General features: G+C 45.5%; 1 protein-coding gene across 4 annotated transcripts; it reads right to left on the bottom strand.

Annotated features, from left to right (window-relative positions):
* Positions 1 to 3840: 3840 nt before the first annotated feature.
* On the bottom strand, positions 3841 to 18594 carry rcbtb2 (regulator of chromosome condensation (RCC1) and BTB (POZ) domain containing protein 2). Of its 4 annotated transcripts, none has more exons than XM_061218178.1 (12): positions 18354 to 18594; positions 15651 to 15784; positions 13869 to 14019; positions 11690 to 11856; positions 11126 to 11284; positions 10389 to 10496; positions 9848 to 9990; positions 8712 to 8902; positions 8128 to 8254; positions 7535 to 7674; positions 6770 to 6900; positions 3841 to 6156 (listed from the first exon to the last, which is right to left on the bottom strand). In XM_061218178.1, exons 2-12 carry the CDS (start codon positions 15774 to 15776, stop codon positions 6016 to 6018), a joined length of 1584 nt encoding a protein of 527 aa, XP_061074162.1. In that variant the 5' UTR covers positions 15777 to 15784; positions 18354 to 18594; the 3' UTR covers positions 3841 to 6015. The 4 variants fall into 4 exon arrangements, with proteins under 4 accessions (XP_061074162.1, XP_061074161.1, XP_061074163.1 ...); XM_061218177.1 differs by lacking the exon at positions 18354 to 18594 and adding an exon at positions 17562 to 17763; XM_061218179.1 differs by lacking the exon at positions 18354 to 18594 and adding an exon at positions 17256 to 17422.
* Positions 18595 to 19265: the final 671 nt, after the last annotated feature.

Genomic DNA, 19265 nt, shown 5'->3' with positions numbered 1-19265 from the left:
CTAGAGGCGAGTTTGTCTTTAGCTGACTGGTAACGCGTTTGTTCAACAAATATTTGGACAAGTGAGAGGCCGGGGTTCAAATCCCACCTCGGACTCAGGCAATTTCTCACCTGTTACATTAACGTAACCAAAATCCTAAATACAGACAGGCAGTGGGCCATTTGCATGAAATACAGTCTCAGATATATCAGGTTCTCAGTGAACTGGCTCGAAGTCAGGAAATTTTACGGACAGGCCAAGGTAAATGGTTACGAAATAATGAAGTTCTCTATACACTGCCCCCATCTCCATATTATTTCATTTTGCACCCTGTTTATCGTCAATCCCTGTGTGTTATTGAGGAAACGGCATCAGAACCCTGTGAGAATGAGAACGACGCGCGCCGTCCCTCTGCAGTCGCAGTCTGGAGATCTTAGGCGGGTTTTGCGAGCGTGGGTGCCCACGTGCGTGCAAACAGGTGAGTAATCCCAGGTGTGTAATAGCCTCAGGAATGCGGATCGTGCCGTGTTGAGGAGCCAGACCATTGAGCTGTGCTGTCACCGCAGTGCTCGTGTTGATTGGTGTGTCAGAGGTCACGGCCGTACTGTGGTACACGCCCCCGGGGCGAGAGCCGCTCTGCGGTCGCGAGTGATGCAACGATGCCGACTTCCCAGCTGTGCCTGCAGAGCCTGTTTCTGCTGCTGCACAATGCTGCTAAATAAGTGCTAAAGTTAAGGCTGTGCCACTCAATACTGCTAAATAAGTGCTTAAGTTAATATTGCTAAATAAGTGCTAAAGTTAAGACTGCGACGCACAATAGTGCATTTTCTGTTAAAGGAAAACACAAACATTTCGGGAAATATACCTTTATTCTCGACTTAGATGAGATGTTCGATTTAATTTTCATTTTTGTGCAGTCACAAAATCCATGTTAGCATAACCTGTTAGCTTAGCATAAAGACTTGAAGCCTTGAGGAGTCAATAGCCTACCTCCTTCAAAGTGAAGAAATACACCTTACAGCAAGCTGTCTTATTTACACGAGGTATCGTGTATTTGGGGAAAAAAAAAGATGTTTGCAGAGAAGTTAGATGGTTGGAATTATAACCGCTGAACACACACATATCCTCTTCCATCTTTCGCTGGTTGAGGGCAGTGATCCGCACACCTTCTGAAGGTAGAGCTAGATACATGTATGTTCAGGAAGGATTCATGCGTGTTCAGTGGTTATAGTTCCAACTGTCTAACTTCTCCGAAAACGTCTCCTTTAGATAAAAAAAAGTCCTGCATGTGTATTTCAAATACACATGATACCTTGTGGAAATAAGACCGCTTCGAAGTTGCTGTAAGGTGTATTTCTTCACTTTGAAGGAGCTAGGTTACTGACTCCTATAGGCTTCAAGTCTTTATGCTAAGCTAACACGTCATGCTAACATGGAAACTGAGCCAGTGAATGCACAAACATGAAAATTAGGTGTATTTCCCAAAATGGACAACAGTGCATTTTCAGTGAAGACTAAAACAAACAATAGTACATTTAAAGCACTTGTCTGTGAGCCTGTGGTTCACTAAAGACCTCAGTAGTACAGGACATGGAGAGCTACTGCCTAAAGGTAAGGGGGGTTCTCTGACCAATGCTGCTAATCATTGGATACCGGGTATGTCACTGGGTTACACGTAACAACACTGGATGATTTAGACCAACCCTACACATAGGAAGGTAACTGTCTGGCTGGTCATAGTCACGATGCAAATAACATGTTATTATGTGTGATGGCCTTATGGCCTACGATAAGACATGTCAAACTGAACCTTGAATGTGTCAGAACATATTCACCACAACCAAATTGAGTGTCAGATTTTGCAAGCCAAACATACTGGGGGCGGTCAACAGCCAATAGAAAAAAACTAAAGAAAGAAAAAACCTTCATAAGCAGCTGCTTTCATAAGAGAGGGAAAAAATTGAGAAATCTCCAAGAGAAGGAAGAGATAAGCAAATGCACAGGGGAGAGTGAAGAATCTGACTGAGCTAAGGAGGTAATTGAGCTAAGGCAAGGAAAGTGCAGCTTATTCGGTCTGTCTTCAGAGCAACCGACATGGTTCATGAGAGGCGGCCATTTCATATGACCCAGAATTCTTTGCTTGAAAACCTTAGAGCACGTCAGCCAAAAGGAAAAAAATGATCCACATGAGAACTGCTTCAAAAATTGTTGTGGTTTGTCAAACCTGTCTGTTAAAACTGTCAAAAATCTGACTCATCCTGCATGGGTGCACAGGCTTTACGTTCATCTCGTTATCCAAAATTGTTCTGCGAGTTCTTTCCTGAAGAGATGGTTTACTGTCAAATTACATTTTCCCTGAGATAATTACCTCACTACTAAGCCTGTATACACCCTCATTTGACCTTTGGCCTTGTAGGGTCTTTATGCGAGCTTAACTGAGAGCTCTGTGCCCCTATGCAACAGGCACAAAGCTCAATGTGAGGGGCTCTATGTGAGGTACCTGTTATCAGGAAAGAGCTTCAGCACCATTAGTCTACACCCTCCTAAGTGTCCAGACTTACCTTGGATCTTATTGGTCCTTCAGGTTCCACACATCACTTAAAGAAAAGTCACTCTCTGGTGGACAATTCTACTTTAGCAAATATATTGCAGTGGTCTGCAACCCTGGTCCTGTGGAGGTACAGGGTTGGCTGGTTTTTCATCGTGACTCCACACTTGTTAGATCAGTTGATTTCACAGTTAACTCATCTCACCTGGTTACCTCGGTCTCAACAGGGTGCTGATTTTAAGGTGAAAACAAAAACCAGCTGACCTTGTAGCTCTCCAGAGACCACTGGTCTATACCGTGTGAAGAGGGTTGGGACCAATGAGTAAAAAGCATAATGGACAAAAAAAAGTCCCCTTTTGGACAGGTTCGTGTACCCACACCTGGGAATCCTGTAATTCCCTGTTGATGTTCTAGCAGGAGAAGGAATGCTTGGACACAGTGGAATGCCTTAATAAAGTGAGTACTAAATGCCCCCTTCAGGTTTTAGAGTCAATGCACATAGGACCCGCAAAAATGTGTTACTTTGGTTTGAATCCTGGCATAGCCGCAATAAGATCCGCACAGCTGTTGGGCCCTTGAGCAAGGCCCTTAACCTTGCATTGCTCTAGGGGATGATTGTCTCCTGTTTAGTCTAATCAACTGTACGTCGCTCTGTATAAGAGTGTCTGCCAAATGCCATTAATGTAATGCAAGAACCCCTTAATATTTTAAAAACATTAAACAGGCTGAGGCTGAATCACCATGGGGAAATTCTGCTCTCTAGAGGTAGTAACTTGCATTGCATATACTTAATTAAGTGGGGTCCTTTGAAACCGTAATACAGCAAATACAGGTGCTTTATCCATTGCTTTCATTGACACTGTAAATGTTAATGTTGTGTTAATTCCATGATTTTGCAATGATTGTTTCCTGTATCAGAGAAAACCTGCGTGATCCCTCACAGACAGGCAGTGGGCCATTTGATGAATATACTCTCGATGAATATAGCCTCAGTCTTAATTTGATCCTAAATTGTACTTGTAAGTAAATGCATGTGTTATACTTTTTCTTCATAAACTCTGTTTTGAGAGTTGGCTTTACTGACCACTGAACTCGCAATCCTGTTTTTGAAGAAAGAAAACTCATTTTTTCTTATTAGTCAGCTAAGATCAAAGATCAAAGGTTTTGAGTGACACTGTGCGACACCTTGTAATAATTGGAAATAATATCTAAAGTTGATTTCTTTCTGTATTTATAAGAAAAGTCTGTCCTACTCACGTCTGTGTTGGGTTTTTGATTACGCTTTTAAAAAATGGGCTTTAAAATTGACACTCTGCCTTCATACTTTTTATTGTTTATTCATCATTTCAAAAATGCTTACATGAAACATTGACCTGCATTATTGACACTTGTAGCATATACTCTATTAACTGATGACTAGGCCTGTTGATACAATACTCCCTTATGCTGAATGCATGGTACAGACATACAGTCGAGTTCAGTGGTTTTTCACATGACCAAAATAAGTGCTCAGCTCAGCAGTTTGTCATACAGAAGCAGAGCTGGGGTCAGTTTCACTTAAGTAAGGTAAATGGAACTGGAAGTTCAATAAATTTCCTGAATTGATTTTATTGATTCATTCAAAGGGCTGCAATTCCTACACTGTTTACACTATATGGATGAAATGCCCTCAAATTAAAAGTACAGACTGTGAGCTTTAACTTGAGGGTATTTAGGTCCATATGAAGTGAACCAACCATGTAGGAAATACAGCCCTTTAAAATGGCATTACTGTCCAAATACTTCCGGACCTCACTGTAATCCCAGGTGTGTAATGGCTTCAGAAAAGCGAATAGTGCAGTGTGGATGTCACTACAGCACTTGTGTTGATTGGTAGCTGAGAGACAGGGGTGCGGTGGACAGGCTTCCAGGTAAAGTGTTTACACAGGCACAGATGCCTAGGATGTGTGTTCACCTGCATATACCCTGCAGTAACCCTGGAAATCCAGCTCCGCCCCACAGAGCCAAACGCCGGACAGCTACTGGACACAGATGAATAATTGACAGCAATATGCACCTATCAGATTCATGCTCTCTGCCAACAAGGGCCGTTTTGACGGCTTGACAGTTAACCATTAAGACGCTAATCTGAAAGAGGAAGTTTACAGGGCAGTTATGTCTAAAATATTTTTAAAAAGACAAAATATGACAATAATACAATGTAAAAAGAGACACAGGGCACTATAGAAAGCACGCACTGGACAAAAATCCCTTTGACCTTTTTAAATATACACTCTGTACTGTAAATATCAGTGACAGCTGTATAACGCAACGTCACTCATCAAATACAACTATCATAGCAATAAAAAACAAAAAACAAAAAAATTAGTATTTGCCTTCTATATCTCAAACTCACACTTCAATGTCTTCTCGAATATCGACGCTATATTTTTCTTCCTTAAAACAAAGAAGAAAATGTTTCTTGGTATTTAGTATGTCTCTTAAAGGAGCTAAATGCCAACTAAAAACTACAACTAAAAACTAGTCCTTAAAGAAAGTCTTAAATAAAAAACGATCCTAATTTGCATAATTCACCATGACCCTTTTCTACATAAACCTCGCCGTTTTTATATGTCACACGCATGAATCGAAGAAAAGGCGACGTGTGATCACTGCAACCACCGATTATCGCATTTGATAGCCGGTCGCAACAACTTTCAGTTTATACGTATACATTATACGATTTGATGTCGTCGCTATCGTTGTTGTCTTGAACTTTGACCCCACTGATGGCTCAATTGTCATGACAACCTTCTCATCAGTAGCTAATTATGTTTAGCAAAGTCTCATCTACTAGTTTCCATGTCTTGAGCTCGCAATGACTCAACTGCGGCAATGCTTTCTTAGTTTATACATTTTACGAGCGACAGCGTTCAAAATCAAAGTCGAGCAATAATGGAAAGTTGTTGACAACGTAGCGATATCCATTGTTCGATCAAACTTCACCCAACTATAAACTGGCCTTATCCGTCATATTCGCTGTGATTTCAGATTATACATTCTCAGCCCGTTTCTGAATGAGGCCAGAGAGTTTGTTTTAGACCAATCAGAGAGAAGTAGCCTTGCCTCTGACACTGCCAGGTCAGATGCACTCAATGATTAATTCAATGTGACAGGCTTTTCACACGCTACCCTATCTCTGTCCTCACTGACCTGTGTCTGTGTTTGTATCTTTGTGCTTGTGCGTGTGTGTCTATGTGCTTGTGTGTATGTGTGTGTACAGCATGTGCACCTGTGTCAGGTGGAATTGAATCATTTCCAGTTTGTGGAGACTCTTCTCCTATCAGTCTTTTGGGAACCATTCGTTCTAATGCCCGATCAACTGTTTCTCTGCACATGCCCCCCCATAAGTGTGTCCCAAATGCCCCCTCTCCCCCCTCTCTGGGTCCCAGACAGCTGGCCCCTGCCCCCCTCTCTCTGGGTCCTGGATTCTGGGTTTGGGGTTCGGGTCAGTTCTTGAAGGCACCGAATCGGCTGGCCTTGCTGATGAAGTTCTTGAGCAGGTCGTGGTCCATGTCCGCAAACGCCTGCGATTGGGTCACGGCCGTCAGGTGATTGACGCTGAACTTGAAGCAGAAGTCCTCCAGGTCCTGCAAATGGAGACGCGCGATTGGTCGAGACTTTCCAGCATTGCCAGATTGGAAAATATCCAATTCACCAATCAAGTTGTAAAAATTATCACTGGGGTTGGGATTTAGTGAAAATTTGGTTTGAATTAAAATTATTTGTTTGAATGCACAGAAGGAAAGTCTCCAGGGCAGAAAAGTTTTTAAATAATTAAGTCCATAGTCAGTGCTACTGCTTGACTCAAACCTGCAGCAAATTATTATTTGAAACACATAAACCCAGGTGCCAGTGAAATTCCAATAAATTACTGATGACCAAAACAAAACAAAAAAACTATTTCACCAATATTCTTTGTTCCAAAGATTGTACAATATGATTAGTAACATGTTATTACATTTTCAGGGATCTGCTCCCGCAACTTTTCTGCCAGAATTTAGGGTTAATGTATTACAAATGAGTATTTGCTCGAGGTTCTTTTGGTACTGTATATACAGGATGGAATGGGGCTCCAGTGGTGCTTCACGTAAAGCTGTCTGTCAAGAGACTGCAGGGTGAGTCTAAAGTATGTAGGTCCGCCTGGGGAGGGGTGGGGCATGGTGGGCTGGGGGCTAACAGGGCGGGGCGGGGGAGGCCCACCTGGGCCTCGTATTTGACTGCTGCGGAGAGCAGGGTGATGGCGTTCTCCTCAGAAATCCCCCTCTTTATGGTCTCCTGACACAACCGTTTCAGTCTGTTCTCCCTGTAGAAGGTTGCCAGGTCCAGAAGCCCTGCAAGAACAGGCAACCAAGGGGTTGGGTTCCACACCCAATGAAATCCCCCTCACTTCACACAAAAAAAGACCTGAAACCAAGATCTTACCTACAGTGTCCTCTGGTGGTAGGTCAGGATTGTCACATTTGCATGGGTATCCATCTTGGTGTTCCATGATTCTAGTTTGACGTGACAAACTTACTGACTTGGCCTATTTCCATGTGAACTAGACTTCATGTTCTTGGCGGTAGACTGATATATGATGTGAACTGTACCTTATCCGACCTGTTCTAATGATCTTCGGTGTGCACTTATCGTACGCCACTTTGGATAAAAGTGTCTGCGAAGTTACATTACAGTTATTTAACTGACACTTTTATCCAAAGCAACTTACAGGTGATTCGACTAAGCAGGTGACAACCCCCCCTGGAGCAATGCAGGGTTAAGGGCCTTGCTCAAGGACCCAACAGCAGCACAGATCTTATTGTGGCTACACAGGGGCTTGAACCACCAACCATCTGGGTACCAGTGATGTACCTTAACAACCAGGCTACAGGCTGCCCCATAAATACATGTAATGTAGTGTAATGTAGTGTAATGGAGAGTAATGTAGTGGAGTGTAATGTAGTGTAATGGTGTCAGGGTCCGTACCTACAGCATCCTCTGGGGGCAGGTTGATGGTATCTGTGTACAGGTACTCCAGGAAGGCGCGGTACACCAGGTAGGGGAACTGCTGGATTTCGATGGACTCCTCGTCCGTCTCGTTCAGCAGGGCCCGGAAATACTCACACCTGCAACGCACAGGTACTGTTCTGCTTAGCAACAGGACGTGTTGTCTACAAATGTTGTACCTCTGCGCCGTTTACAAAACAACCACATATTCTCTGTGAACTTGTCCTGGGATGGAACAGACGTCCCCAGACTTTGCGGTCAGCCGAACCTAAACAATGAGATTCCTCTCATGATGAAATGAGCAACTGGTAACGTAATCTGAAACCTTAGACTCGGCCTACACCCATATTCAAAAGCACAATGCAGTGGTATACACTCTTGCACTTGAAGTGCCTTCGGCTTTCCAGGCCTTTGTTGTTACACTTAATAGCTCAGTTAAAGGAGTCAGTTACACTGTTTACATACAGTTCCTCAGCTCAGTTTCTTGGGTCTGGACTGAAGTAAGGAGAACTGAAAACCCAGCAGATCCAGAGTGAATCCTGTAGGAGTAATGGTGTGTGCACGGTCACTACCTGATTTTCAGCAGCGCCTTGTGAACGTGAATGGACTTTCCGTCCACCAGGAACTTCAGGTCGGAGATTTCTGGGCTGTCGAACTCCTTCTTTAGGGACTGCGCCACCGTCAGGTAATCATCTCCGTCTGACGGACAGAGGACAGCGTCTCAAACAGCCGGGCAGGTCAATCTCTGTTACTGTTAAAACTTTTCAATTTAGGACAGACATCCAACTGAAAATGTGTAAATTTCATGCCAAGCATTCAGTTCCATTCCAGGAAAAATGTTAATCAGTCTTTAAAAAGTCAGTCACTTTTTATTTACATCAGGCAGAGAGAAAAAGGGTGAGCAAACGGCACTGAATACACACACACACACACACACACACACACACACACATACATACATACACATACATACACACACACACATAGGTACAGAGCACGCACACACACACACACACACACACAGATGGCTGCTGTCCCATTTAATGAAGTTGGTTAAATGGTTAAAGTCATGTGGCTAAAAGGCAGGGAACATTGACATCAAGTGGAAAGAAGCAGAAACTGGCCTCAGTAAGCGACGCCCCTCCCCCGTTCGTACCCACAGACAGGAGGTGCCAGGTGACGGCCGGCGTGGCGAAGCAGGCGAACACGTCGTCGGTGCAGGAGAAGTGTGTGAGGTGGGGGCTGGCCACCGCCTGCCCCCTGCACTGCCCCCACATCAGCACCTGCCCCGTCTGCGTCTTAGCTGCCGATGTGTGGCTGCTGTGGCAGGCAGCCACCTCCACCAGTCTGAGAGAGAGAGAGAGGGAGAGAGAGGGTAAAACACCACCTCCACCAGCCTGAGAGAGAGACGGTAAAACACCACCTCCACCAGCCCGAGAGAGAGAGAGAGAGAGAGAGAGAGAGAGAGAGAGAGAGAGAGAGAGACTAAAACACCACCTCCACCAGCCTGAGAGAGAGACGGTAAAACACCACCTCCACCAGCCTGAGCGCGAGAGAGAGAGGGAGAGAGAGAGGGTAAAACACCACCTCCACCAGCCTGAGTGCGAGAGAAAGAGAGAGAGAGAGAGAGAGAGAGAGAGAGAGAGGGAGAGAGGGGGTAAAACACCACCTCCACCAGCCTGAGCGCAAGAGAGAGAGAGAGAGAGAGAGAGAGAGAGAGAGAGTAAAACACCACCTCCACCAGTCTGAGCGAGAGAGGGAGAGAGGAGTATTAAAAAGCATAAAACAGCAATATGAGCAAGGAGAAAGAGAGAATCAATAAGGACATAATGCCACTATCATCACCATCATCATAATCATCATCATCCCAGCTTTCAAGGTAATATCCTGCAATTAGGAGCTGTAGGCAACGGAGATGTTATAACCCCAGACCAGGGAAGAATATTGACTTGAAATCATTGAGTACTTTGCTCAAGGGCGAAATTACAGTGCAGTGACATGACATTACTGTTATTTAGCTGAGGTTTTTCTCCAAAGTAACGTACAGTTGATTAGACAAAGCTGGGGACAATTCCCCCTGGGAAAGGGCCTTGCTCAAGGGCCCAACAGCTGTGTGGATCTTGGGGCTACACTAGGGCTTGAACCACCAACCTTCCGGGTCCCAGTCATGCACCTTACCCACTAGGCTACAGGCCTGTTACAATTACAAACCATTTTCCCTAACCACTTCTCTACACTCCCACCCTAACCCCCCAGACCCCAGACCACCGACCCCCCGACCCCAGACCCCACCTCTCCTTCTCCAGGTTCACCAGCACCGGCACGGCCTGGTTGCTCTTGTTGCCCGTGCCCAGCTGCCCGTAGGAGTTGGCTCCCCAGGCGTAGATGAGCCCATCCTCCGTCAGGGCCAGAGTGTGGGCGTAGCCGCAGGCTATCTGTGGAGAGACCACGGAGACTCTTATTTACACACACAGTGAACTGGGACTCTTCCTGCTTTTAGCATCCAAAACGCCCAAAAAGCGCCCACAGAGCAGAGAAAACTCCCTAACTCTGCCCCCAGAGCCCAATTCCCTCTCCGCCTCCTGTGGTCAAGCGCTCGGTGTTAACATTTAGCAACATCATGTGATTATTGTGTCAAAAAAATTGCAGCTAGACCCTAAAATATTCATACTTCTACCAAAATGGTTTTACTTGGAACAGAAATCAAAAGCTCCAGGATGTTCTGAAAAATATGTATTTAACTGCCGTCTTTTTCCACCCCTGGAACAGTGCCTCCCAGTGGCCACAAGCAGCTACTGCATCCCCTGTTGTGTGCACCCCCTCCTCCCCCTACCTGCACTATGCTGATGCCCTGCAGGGCGGCGATGCGGCAGGGGGTGTGCTGGTTCCCGTTGTTTCCCAGGCCGAGCTGGCCGTTGCAGTTGTAGCCCCAGCCGTAGGTCTTGGCAGCAGGAGAGGGACAGAATTAGAGGTCAGTCACGCGGAGACTCCCCCCGTTTAGCGGAGCTCTTTTTACAACGGCGTTCTGCGAAGCTTCATTACCCGCCGCCTCGTTTGCGTTTGCGATAATACGCCAGACAAACGAGACAATAACCAACCAGAATGAGCTGATCCAGATGACTGGCACAGGGTGAGTTCGCTGTGAGCTGAGCTGTACTGAAATGCAGTGTGGTCGGGCTAATCCTTGGCAATGTTAGCCACCCGCTAAATGCCAGGCTGCACAATAAACGTCTGACCGGTACAAGAGCATGGGGATCCAATTATTTGCAGACTGTCAGCTTTTTTTGGGGGGTATTTACCTCCATATTGGGCGATCTGTGTAAGAACTACAGCCCTTTTTATACATAGCCCCCTTCATATATTTGAAATTTTCTTATTTTTGGATTGTGTATTACAGGGCTGCGCAACCCTGTTCCTGGACATTATTTTTCACTCCAACCCTGAAAAGCACAGAGTGAAATGAAATGAAAACCTGCAGGATGGTAGATCTCCAGGAACAGGGTTGGTGTGCATTATGATTGTGAGGGCATGGAAACGGGAATTAAATGCCTTCATCGCAGTCCTCCGTACCTCCCCGCTGTCCAGCACGGCCATGGAGCAGAGCTGTCCACAGGCGATGTTCACCACCACCTTACTCTGCAGGCAGCTGCTCACTCGCCGCGGGGTGGGCTGGTTCGCCGTCGACCCAGAGCCCACCTGCCCCGAGTTATTATACCCCCACGCGTACACCTGCAAGAGAGGCCCGGCCCGGTCATCCAGGCATACGCCCAACGGTTAAGCGGTCAGCTAACTTTACCGTAGGTTTGCCGCCATCTTTTTGGATGTCACGTTTTTGGCGATATGAGCCTTAAACCAAAGAGTACCTACTGTATGGGATTATGACTGATTTAGTACAGAAACAGATGCCAGTTCATTGCAGAATGCAATCATTTTGGATTTAAGCCATTGAGCAGACACATTTCATCCACATTATGTCTTATAAGTGCATCTCAACAAGTGAAAAGCATACAACTGTTTTCAAAAATACCGTTATTTCATACATCCACAAACTGAGTGATTCGGGTCTTTTTTGCATTATTTCCTCTCTGTGTGCCAGGACAGGTGGGGCAGAACAGGCGGGGGCGCACTCCGTACCTCTCCGTCCGTGGAGCGGGCGATGGTGTGATGGGATCCACAGGCCACCTCCACCACCTTCTTGGTGAGCAGGTTGGTGGACACGTGGGCCGGGGCGAGGCCGTGGTTGGTGGTGCCATTCCCCAGTTGGCTGTAGCCGTTGTGGCCCCAGGCGTACACCTCTCCATCTGCAGACCAGAACAACGGCTGTGTTGAGAGCTCAAGAGGAAGAACCCCGAATATATGCATTCCAATTAAACGTTAACAACAAGTAGGGCTATGGTAAAATCATTGTGCTGCTACCTGACCACAAGTTGTTAGTAGATTACAGAGAAGAATTCTAAAATAATGATCTTTTAATTATTTTAGATATTCCAAAGCTGGTGTAACAGTCCAAGAGCAACATAGTTCTAGAACACTTGGTATTTCTCATTTTTAAAAAAACATTCCAAAAAGCCTGCTCTTCAAAGGGTTAAGTACTTTCATCCTTAAAATTCCTGCCGATTACCAGTATTGACCATTCAAAAATCAATTTTCTATTCTTCCCATTTTTCTCCAATTTGGTGGCCAATTGTACCTGGTTGGTCATCAATTCCCGTGCGCAGCTGAGGAAACACCACTACAACCCTGCCCCTCAGCAGCCAGAATGAGAACCATATGGCTTCTTCAAGCCAGGTCCATACATTTTAAGCAGTGTTTGCTGACAGCTCTCAGGGAAATGGAGTTTCCCTGTCCGGGTCAGAAGTATGTGAGGTACGCATTTGACCTAGGAGTGAGGGGATTATAAGTCACCTCTGCAGGAAGAGAGGAGCTCCAGTACTCCAGCCCTGGGGCTTCATCCAGCCGTTTCACGGCACTAAAGGGATATTTCACTCTGCTTTAGTTCATTTCGTGGAGCAACATCAGTTGACCGTTAACATTTTCTCCATTTCACTCCCATTCATTTGTGAGAGCTCACTGAAACGAAGAGTCTTAAAGCACACACTACCTACTGAGAATAATAGATTGATAAATAGTACTCTCTTATCGATCTATTAATTTCGGCAAGGTCTCACAAATGAATGGGAGTGAATTGGGAATTGGATGCAATGGAGAAATATAGCGATGGCGTTAACAGTAGGTAAGGACAGCTGATGTTGCTTGTATTCATTATGTAAATAAAATAGGGTAAGCTCCACAAAATTACCTAGTGTTAAAGCGAAGTGAAATATCTGTGTAATGGAAAACACAAGAATGTCTTTCCCTGTTTTCACACCTGGACTTTCCCCGGTGCTTTCACGCTTTTGCGAGAATAAAACTCTGCCTGCAGCTGTTTCCGAGAAAATGGAATAAGTGATTAAAACAAATTGTGGTTTTCAATTTACTGAAAAGGCACAATAGCAGGAATTACGAGAGCACACAAACATCTGGCATGAGCCCTGAATATTTAATGAATATGAAATGGATATGGCCATTGTCCCAGCACAGTAAACATGAGAATCTGTGGCAATCCTGTGATTACGTGACTAATAAAAAATGTTCAAAATTGATGAAAAACTATTTCGTCATTTCAAACTGGAAAAAATTGCAGTCTGTTTAGCTGTAATTTGATTCGTATGCACTCGCTGGTTAATATTTAATGATAAGAAAAACGTGATGATTCAGCACTTTCATCTACATGCTCCCAAGAGTACATTATAACTGTTTATTTTAATTTTTCTGAACAGAAAAACTTAGAAAGCAGAACATGTCATTTCAAACCAAATTTAGGGAACATCACACATTAGTGTTTCTGCCTGGCAGCCAAAGTCTGTGTATAAAGAGGCTCTCAGGACCATGTCTCTGCTTCCAGCCCAACACACACACTTGTGCTTTGTCACGTGTGTTGCTGGACATTCAGTGTGCCTTAGGCGTGTGCATTTGCCTGTGTTGCTGGACATTCAGTGCGCCTTAGGCGTGTGCATTTGCCTGTGTTGCTGGACATTCAGTGTGCCTTAGGCGTGTGCATTTGCCTGTGTTGCTGGACATTCAGTGTGCCTTAGGCGTGTGCATTTGCCTGTGTTGCTGGACATTCAGTGTGCCTTAGGCGTGTGCATTAGCCTGTGTTGCTGGACACTCAGTGTGTGCCTTTTGCGTGTGTTTTTGGAGAGTCAGTGTGTGCTTTTTGTGTGTTTGCGTGTGTGCTTTGCATGTGTTGCTAGGTTACGCCGCACTCACTCACCAGCGGTGGCGATGACCACGTGTGGCCCTGTGCCGTAGCTCAGCGACACAATCTTCTTCCCGCAGAGCAGGTCCACTCGGCGTGGCTCTATGGTGCTCTGAACATCGCCCAGGCCCAGACACCCACTGCAGTTGGTGCCCAGAGCAAAGACCTGCGGCACAACACAGAGCACTTACGGCTGAGCAACACTGAGAGCACCAAGAACACAGCACACAGCACAGAGCACTCAGCACAGAGAACAGAGAACACAGCACAGAGAGCACAGCAGAGAACAGCGCAGAGCACAGAGAACACAGAACAGCAGTCACCACAGAGAACACAGAACAGCAGTCACCACAGAGAACACAGCACAGAGCACTCATCATGGAGAACACAGCACAGAGCACTCATCATGGAGAACACAGCACAGAGCACTCGGCACAGAGAACACAGCATGGATAACACAGCACAGAGCACTCAGCACTTACTACTGGACAACACTGAGAACTTAGCACCAAGAATACAGTACACAGCACAGAGCACACAGCACTGTGAATATAGAACTGTGCACTTAGCACTGGGAACTTTAACATCTGCTAGTCCCTCATGCTCAGGACTTCAGGGTTAAAACTGTCAAAGTGCCGCAAATGGCAAACCTAGCCAAAGATCTCCATCTCAGCTCAAACCCAGCAGCTGGTTACAGACAGTGTGTATGAGCGATTCTCCATGAGGAACTAAAGTCAAAGACCAGCGATTCTGCGGGTGGAACGGTGGAGAGAAGAGCTCAGTGTAATTCCACAGCGGGGCGAATCATTCAGAAACGGCACATAAAGACATCCCTGGCAGCCTGTATCACTGTGGTGGGTTACTAGAATTACAGCAAGAAAATGTTAACGTTTCTGAAACGATTTCCCTTGGGAAAGTCCGACCGAGTGAATAGTGCATCTTGTGATCGGTTTGATCTAGGCCTAACAAGCCAGCGCAGGGAAAAAATAACTGAGCAGCATTCCAGTCACACAGTTTGTCGCACAGAGACAAACAAATAGGTAATCCAGCGAACACAAGAGCCTGAGAAGGGCCGCTGCCCTGTGGATAAAACAGGGCTTGTGGTGGAATTACAGGCCTAAATTTAGCTCCTCGATCTGCTTAGCCCCACGTCTGGAACACGTTGTCCCTCTGTCAGAGCGTCTCCTAGCCGGTCCCGTTCCCATGTCTCCCTTTAGCATCCGTCTTTCTGTCAGTCTGTCCAAATGACTCCTCATTCACAATACAAATTATGTCACATCCTACGGTAGTACTCTGCAGCCTGTGTGTCTAAGCTCCCCTTTCATCAGTTTACAGAGCCTTGAGCCAAAGTAAATTAAATGAGTTACGTGGCGAATTTCAAACAGGCATTGTCAGTTGTCATTGGTCCTGGTAAGCTACCTGACCAATCATATTCCCTTATCCCTCCACTTCCGTCAGCGTGGGGAATGGCACTGAACTTCCAGCAGGCAGTATATACACACACACACACACACAATGACGAGAACAGGCCATTCAGCCCAGCAATGCTTGCCTTTTCCGCCCACTAAAGTGTACCAACTGCTTAGTTTACCTAAAATCTAGATGTCTTGCAAGGTATCAAGCCTGGTGTTAAAAACACCCAGTGTTCCTGCCTCCACTACATGGCTCAGCAAGCTATTCCTATTGCTATTGCTATTCCACACTCACACACTCACACTCTGCCCTATTCTCCATCTTCCCCAGTGCCATCCCTCTCAGTGAAGGCTTCCCAGTCCCTCTCTCCCCCCCGATGTTTACCTCATCGTTGACCGTGACGTAAATGGCCTCATTCCCCGAGCTGCCGAAGACACAGGCCTGGCGAATCAGCCTCAGTTCGTCCGGAGGCAGGAGCGCAAACACTGGCCACTTCCCCACATCCAGCATGCTCCTACCTGCAAGGCACGGAGGAGACCACCAATCAGCTCTCTCACCAGGGCACCTGACCCCACAAAACACCACCACCAGTCAAACCGAGAACAGCGGGTCCCATTAAGGCCGTAATCCCTCATAATTTGGTGGTTATAAACTTGGACTAGGTACCTGTGCTCGTGATATGTGTCTGGCCAAATGCCACCCTGTTTTCTTGGCTTTTAAACAGTACTTTTGTCGAGGGTAATGCTCACTCCTCTCTGTAATGGAGGCTTGTCAGGCCTTGCTGTCCGCCATTACGAATCTACTCCACAACAGGTGTGGTCTCCAGCTTTTCTTTTATGCTCATTGTCCATTTTCCTTTATGCATACTATCGACGGGTAACATAGGCTTGTACCATTTTTAATTCACCAAACTTCCCACTTAAAGCACTGGCATTTACTGTAAAATGAAAAATAATACAAATGAATAATAATTCACATCCAGCGCACAATACATTCCCAAAACAGATGTGTGAACATACACTGTGTATTTTTGGTCTGTGTCTAGTTAAGGACAACACATTTTTCAGCACAGTCTTTGTTAAATTGTCCTCCCTGTATAACACAAATTATACTTTTATAACACAAAATTAGTAACCATTAGAAACAACAAGTGTTGAAAGTAACACAAAAGTAGTGCCACAAAAAGTGGGCTGGGATATCAACGCATCCTTCTTGAGAATGTGTGCCTCATCTTTGTTGACATAGGCATGATCTAATCTACTAGTACCACCAGGAGTAGCCATCCTTTGAGAGACGTCTTGTCCAAGTGTCCTTATGTATAGCCAGGCCTGTTTCGGGTTTGGACGTGTCCTGGGTGAAGCGGGTTACCTTGTCTGTCATGGTGTCATGGTGTCACGATGTGTCGACTTTAATTCTTTCCTCTTCTCTATCAACGGAATCGCAAGCTTTTTCAGAGTCAATGAATGCAGCAAAATGCGTGCTTGCAAAACTGTCCACTCTCGACCACAATCTGGGGTCAGGCAAGGCTATTTCTGAACGGATGTCAGTCTGCATTTGATCTTTCAAGCGCGATAGTCTTCTGAATTCATTTTCAGCAAAAACTTATTTTAGTATTTCAAGTGTCGCTTGGGTGTTTGCATGCCGATGGTATTTGTTATGTTCTTGGTTGATATCCCCGGTTTCAAAGTCTGAATCGGCTACGGCAACAGCATGCTCAAGTTAGCAACAGACACTAGTAAAGCACCGAGTATTTAAGTAGCTAGTAATCTACACATTAATAGCAAGTTGGCAACGCCTTACGACATTTAAATACATGGCATAAACTGACCCTTGATGTAGAACAAGCCATTCGTAAACACATCCTATTCTACTACCGGTGTATAGTGTATGTGGAGTTAGCAATTGTGTGCCCATTGAAATGACAGCAAAAACTCAAATACGAAGCCCAATAGACGCCAACCATTGGTGACATATAATTCTATTTAATACCTTTAGGTCCACTATTGCAACAACATAGCGGATCGTAACTTCTCAGATCGTTATTTCTTCTTGTAAACTACAGCTGCTTGGCTACTAAAACTCATCATCGGGCAAAATGGCTAACCAACATACGGCACAGCCCTTTAACAGGAATGTTGGGATGCCAAGGGACAAAGCAATTGTCTGTGATCCATACGCAACTGTAACAAGGCGCATCACGTAATAAAAGTAGTTTCTAAAGCTTTTTTAGCGAACTGGAAAGGCAAATAGTGAATCGTAGTGATACTATAGAGAAGACAGGAAAACATATTTTACCATGTGCAGTTATGGTTGCTAGTCGTCAACTTCCCGGCATTGACGGAGCTTTACGTCTTGCATTGTTTACTGAAATTATACCCGTAATCTCTGAAACGCTGATTGCTGGCTGCAATTACGACACAAATGTTTTCATACGAGCCCCCGATGGCTTTTCATTTCAACCGTGTTCCTGACTGTCCAGGCATCAGAGGAGATAGTCGAGTCAATGGATTCAGCTGTACGATAATGCCATTTTCGTTTTCGTTCCGTTAAGCCTGTGTGTGTGAGATAGTGGTCGACAGATTGTAGAGGCCAAACTATCATGTTAGCTAAGCGGTTTAAAGTGCGCCCACGGCTAGTCATGTAGCCTACCTTCTTGGTTTGATGTAATTAACAGACTTGAATTCCTAATATATCAATAAGATTTTAAAAAATGCTACTTTCCTGATGTATGTTTGGCTAATTTTATGCTAGGCGCTAAAATAACATAAAATAACATTCAAATATAATATCAGTTATTGTCTTATGCCCTCGGCAACAGTGCACCTTTCAACAGTGAAGGTACTGCAGAAGTCAGTTGATGACTATAGATTTGCTGAAATATAAAACCTATTTTTAAATGTAACCCTTTTAACTTATGGTGGGTGTCCCCTAGTTACCTTTGAGCCTGGTTCAGAAAAGTTTGAAAACCCCTGCAATAAATGCATTTTGGTCAAATGTAGATGATTCTTTAAACAATATTAGCAGTGTCTGAAGGGTTAAAGTATTTTAAATAGGTGGACCTGGGTCCAAAACTTTATCTAGACTCACCTCGTCAGTTCAGCATGTCAGCATATCTCCTTTTGGCAGGAGTTAAGATGAACCTTTCCTGGCTGTGGCAGGTATCACGCGAACGTTATGTGCAACTGTTCTTTCGACAGGGTCAAGATTAGGGTCTTTATCCAGCTGCGACCTGGTCATTTACACCCCCTGGCCTGGTAGGGGGTGCTGTGTCCTTGCATTGCCTCTTCAGGGCCTCCTGTCAGCTTCTGCAAGGTCTTCTCACTGTCTTCTCGGCCTGCTGGGGCTTTGTGAGGTGAAGGAGGACAAAAGGACCCGCTACAGGAAGTCCTGGGCCCGGGTGGGTCATGCTCCTCAGCCATTTCCCCCCTCTACTTCCTGCCCCACCAAATGATCCACTTCCTGGAGGCTGAGAGGCAGGCCAGTGTGAGCAGCTGTGCAGGCCCCTGTCACCGAGCACAGACCATGGGCAAGGCCACCGAAGACGCATGGTGCCTGGCTGTGTTGCCTCAACCCCTCTTCTCTTTCCAGCTGGGGGAGGGGGGAGAACTTTTGGAAGTTCTTCCACACAAAGAGGAAAGCTGTGCCTCAACTCTGGGATAAGACCATATGTATGGGGAATGTTGCCACCTCAGAGCTTCAGAAACTAAAGATCCAAATGCCTCATTCGACCACTTACTGAACACTGCATGCAGGCCATGCAGAAGTCAAAGACAACCCATGTCAGATGCACAAGATAACATTTGTTGAGACACCTTCTCCTTTTCATGTCCCACATTCACCTCTGTCAGAGTTTGAACAGAAAAACCACTACGATCTAAAGGCTGAGTGTCTGCGGATGTAGAATGTACTCAGTCTCTGCTTTTTTTCCCCAGGCTTATGGATGCTCAGGAAGGGAGACTAGGCATAGTTAAGTTTGATCTTCTTCAGGGTAGAGGGTCA

Source organism: Conger conger, chromosome 13, assembly GCF_963514075.1.
Source record: "Conger conger chromosome 13, fConCon1.1, whole genome shotgun sequence".
In the NCBI taxonomy this organism is placed as follows: domain Eukaryota; kingdom Metazoa; phylum Chordata; class Actinopteri; order Anguilliformes; family Congridae; genus Conger; species Conger conger.
The sequence above is the reverse complement of the archived record's forward strand: the minus strand, read 5'-3'. Positions and strand labels throughout refer to the sequence as shown.

Coding starts and splice junctions, on each gene's coding strand:
- rcbtb2 (XM_061218178.1), bottom strand. CDS start 15,776: ATGCTGGATGTGGGGAAGTGGCCAGTGTTTGCGCTCCTGCCTCCGGAC. Junction 11,857..13,868: donor CGTGGTCATCGCCACCGCTG/GTGAGTGAGTGC, acceptor TCTGGTCTGCAG/ATGGAGAGGTGTACGCCTGG. Junction 8,903..9,847: donor GTGAACCTGGAGAAGGAGAG/GTGGGGTCTGGG, acceptor TCTCTCTCTCAG/ACTGGTGGAGGTGGCTGCCT.